This window comes from Salpingoeca rosetta, assembly GCF_000188695.1.
Source record: "Salpingoeca rosetta unplaced genomic scaffold supercont1.46, whole genome shotgun sequence".
NCBI lineage: Eukaryota > Choanoflagellata > Craspedida > Salpingoecidae > Salpingoeca > Salpingoeca rosetta.
Genome location: NW_004754888.1, coordinates 1,045 through 5,000, shown reverse-complemented (window position 1 = coordinate 5,000; position 3,956 = coordinate 1,045). Strand labels below are relative to the sequence as shown.

The 3,956-nt window shown below is 53.9% G+C and overlaps 1 protein-coding gene and 1 non-coding gene across 2 annotated transcripts in view; one reads left to right on the top strand and one right to left on the bottom strand.

Annotated features, from left to right (window-relative positions):
• The window catches only part of PTSG_13180 (uncharacterized protein), a 5,249-nt gene extending 4,571 nt beyond the window's left edge, over positions 1–678 (top strand). The window contains exons 17-19 of the mRNA XM_004987567.1: positions 25–139; positions 299–365; positions 517–678. Of these exons, the coding sequence (XP_004987624.1) occupies positions 25–139; positions 299–365; positions 517–582 (248 nt within the window). The 3' untranslated portion in view covers positions 583–678. The remainder of the gene's footprint in view (positions 1–24; positions 140–298; positions 366–516) is intronic.
• Positions 679–970: 292 nt separating this feature from the next.
• Positions 971–1,084, bottom strand: PTSG_20046. The gene has a single exon (XR_001137181.1). It is a non-coding gene; the product is annotated as a 5S ribosomal RNA (ribosomal RNA).
• Between the last annotated feature and the right edge of the window lie 2,872 nt (positions 1,085–3,956).

The window sequence follows — 3,956 nt, the reverse complement described above, 5'->3', positions numbered from 1 at the left end:
CCTGTGGTTGATGTGTACGTACAGCTGCTGGTGATCTGTTTGTGGACCAGCTGGAAGACATTGTTGGCGGCATCAAGATGAGCAAGCAGAAGGCAGATGCTAAGCATGCACGAGAGCAGGAGCAACGCGACGCCCTTAGGTATTTCAGATGTCAGGGTGTTGCGATGTTTGATGTATGCCATCTCATACCCAAAACTCTTCCACGCTCTTGGAGCTCATGTACACACACACACACACACACACACACACACACACACACACACACACACACACACACACACACACACACACACACAAGGGAGCAATATCTTCGACTCGTGGACAAGGAACGCTTGTACTACAAGACCGTGCGCGATTACGAGCAGGTGCACACCACTCCCATATGTACACACCCTGCAAGTGCATGTTTCATCGTACCGAGCACGGGTTTGTTGCATGTTGATGCGAAGCGAAACAACATGACCCCTCACCTTGGTCACCTCCATCGCCAACGCGCTGCCCCATTGCGTCTTGCAGGAAATGGTGCGCAATGAGAAGTTGACCAACAAGCTGAAGAAGAAAGAAGGCGCAGCCCACAAGTAGACGGTGATTGGCGAGGACGTATTCGCCTGTTACACGCGCGCGTCGAACATGTGTGTGTGTGTGTGTGTGCGTCGAAGTAAACGCGTTGAGATGACACAACGTCAGCCAGGCAGTGTGTGTGTGTGTGTGTGTGAAGCAAAGCAACGCTGAAGACAAGCAACAAGAGAGCAACAAGAGGGAGGGGAGATGAGCCAACACACGCCACCACCTCTTCACCCCACGAAGTGGAAGCAAGCATGCCAGCAAGCAAGGAAGAAGAAGAAGAAGAGGTAAACCGAACCAAGCCAAAGCAACAAGAGAAGGGAGAAGAGGGAAGTGAAGGAGAGACAGCAAGCGCCACAGCAGCCAGCCACATGGAGAGAGAGAGAGAAAAAAAAATGGAAGGGAGAGCAACATCACCCGTGATTCCCGCCTGGTCACCCACGGCAGTACTGAACGGGCCCAAACGGGCTTAGCTTCCGCGATCGGACGAGAGCGGGCGTGATCCCGTTGGTATGAACGTTGCCGACAGTGGAGCAAGACAAGCAATTTATCAACGCAGAGCCAGCAAGCAAAGAAGAGGAAGAGGAAGAGGAAAATCCCACACACACCAAAAAACCAGCAAGCAGACAGAAACGAGCAAACAACCGATTCTGCTTTCCAACCAACCAACCAATCCACTTGCCGTTGCTTGCTTCATTCTTCTTCTGCGCAGCAGCTGTGTGTGTGCGTGGTGCTGGTGGTGGGAATGGTGATGGTGATCATGGTCGTCGTCGCTGCTGACAGGCAGGTGAGATGAGTTGAGGTGAAGTGAGATGAAGGAGAGGTGAGGTGATGTGAGGTGAGGAGGTGGGAACGTGTCATTGGTTCGTGCACACACACACACACACACACACATTGGTGGTTGTGCGTGCCACGTTCCTTCCTTCCTTCCTTCTCTTCTCTTCCTTCCTTCCCTTCGTCGTCCTTCTCGCTGACGCATTCAAACACACGCACGCACACGCACACATGTGCAGGGAGGGTGTGCGCACCGTCTCTCTCCCCTTCTCTCCCCTTCCTTCCTTCCATCCATCCTTCCATCGTTGTCCATTTTCTTCTCCTGTGATGAACCACGCACAACCAACCAACCAACCAACCAACGACCACATGAATGACCCATCCATCGACAGGTGAGGGTGAGATTGAGTGCACTCACTCCTTCCACCCACTTCGTGCTCCTCCCCTTCCCCTTCTTCCCCTTGCACACTGCGCACAACAACAACAACCACCACCACCACCATCAACAACAACACCAACACAGCGTACGCTGTCATCGTGCACACACACACATGTGGACCACCATCAATCCATCCATCCATGCATGGGTGGGTGAATCACAACCAACTCACTACTGCATGTGGCGCTCACAAATGCACACTCACACACACTTGCTCACCGTTGTGTGGTGACAGAAGAACTGCTATCAGCCACCGTCATGCAGCGGCGGCCCTGAGAATGGATCATGCAACCTCTCAACCAGTGAGCAGCACACACATGAGAGAGGGCGGGGGAAATGACATTCACCAGCATCACAGCCAATGTGTATGTGTGTGTGTGTGTGCACGGTGTTGTGTTTCTTCTCATCCTCCTTCCTCTCTGCTCTGTCTGTCTGTGACACGCTGCTCACTGCTGCTGCTGCTGTTGTTGCTTGTTTGTGGTGGTGCGTGCAAATAGATGTATTCCATCATCATCATCAGCAGCAGCAACAGCAGGTGCTGGCTGATGCGTGAGGCAGTGGGCAGCTCCCACCAACCAACCAACAAATGACTGCATGCTGATGGATGAATGGTAATCGAACCACTGCATCACCCAGACAAGTGTGCATGTGTGTCTCAACGTGCGTGTTCTCTTCTCCACCCACCCACACGCCATCATCACCGCCTCCTCATTTTCTCATGTGTGTTTGCTGACATCCTTCCCTCCTTCACCCAACACCACCACCAATACCACCTTCCTCGTTTGTTTCCCCCTTCCTTCTTTCTGCTGTCGCCACACAGAGGGCCCTTGAGCCAGCAGCTGTTGTGGTGGGATGAACAGACGGACGCTGCCATGTAATGACCATTCAGCCACGCTAATGCGGCTGTGGAAGCAGCAACACCAACACACACCACAAAGCGAGCAAGCGATGAGCAACGTGAGTGCATCATTGCACGTGTGTGACGAGCACAGCGCCAGCGTGCGTGTTTTGTGGTCGCTGTCTCTGCTGCTCCTGTCTCCCCTTGTTGTCCCACATCAATGTGCATGCATGTGTGTGGTGCGGCTGCCTGTTTTGCCTTGCTTGATGCGTTGTCTCATTCGTCGTTCTCACACACAACCACCTGCACACCTGCACATTCTCCACCTTGCAGCCGCTGCTTAAATTCCCCTCTCTTTCTCGCCCTCCCCTGACGGCCATCACAACAACAACAGCAGCAGCAGCAGCCAACACACCCTCCACCGCCGATGCAGCAGCAGCAGAGAATGCACCACCACCACCACTTGCTGCTGAACACATTCCCCAGCCAACCAACCAACCAACCAACCCATCGCCCACTGCTGCTGGCGGAAGCTGGCTGGCTGGCTGTTTGCAGCTGGGAACAGGTGGCGACAGCACAAGTTGCATTTTCGGCTGGAAGCAGCAGCAGCAGCAGGTGAGGGCGTGAAGAAGAGGGGAAACGGAGAGGAGATGTTTGTTGGCTGGTTGGATGGATGGATGAGGTGGGGTGGGGGATGTTGGGTGAGTGTCGTGTGGTGTGGTGTGGCTGGCTGGCTGGTGACAGAGGACGGTGGTGTGTGGTGGTGTGAGGAAGAGGGATGGATGGAATGGATGGGGTGCAGCATGTCTTGTTCCTTCCCTTCTGTTTTCTGTTTTCTCTCTCTACTCTTTCTTCTTCACACACATGCATGCACAACACCAGCAGTGGCATCAGCAGCAGTGTGACTGCGCACCTACCCATGCTCCCTCTTCTCTCCCACTCACTCACCATGCTGGTGCTCGCACACAAACACACTTGCAGGCGATGCGCACGCACAGGCAACAGGATGAGGGAAATGTCGAGGCTACTTGCCACGCGTGCCAGTTGCACTCGCCTCACACATGGTATGTGGGTGGGGATCGGTGTTTGGTTGGGTGTGTGATGAGTGATTGGGCTGTGGTGGTGATGGGATGTGGTGAAGTGAACAAGGGAAGAGGGGTTGATGGGGGATGATGGTCACATACACTAACACACGCACACGTGGTGCGTGCGATGTCAATCACTTCTTCTGCTGTGCTGACGTGATGGCTTGCTCTGTTCCTGTTGTGTTCTGTTCCCATCCACGTTCCCTGCAACCACACACACACACACACACACACACACACACATGCACAGGTGGTG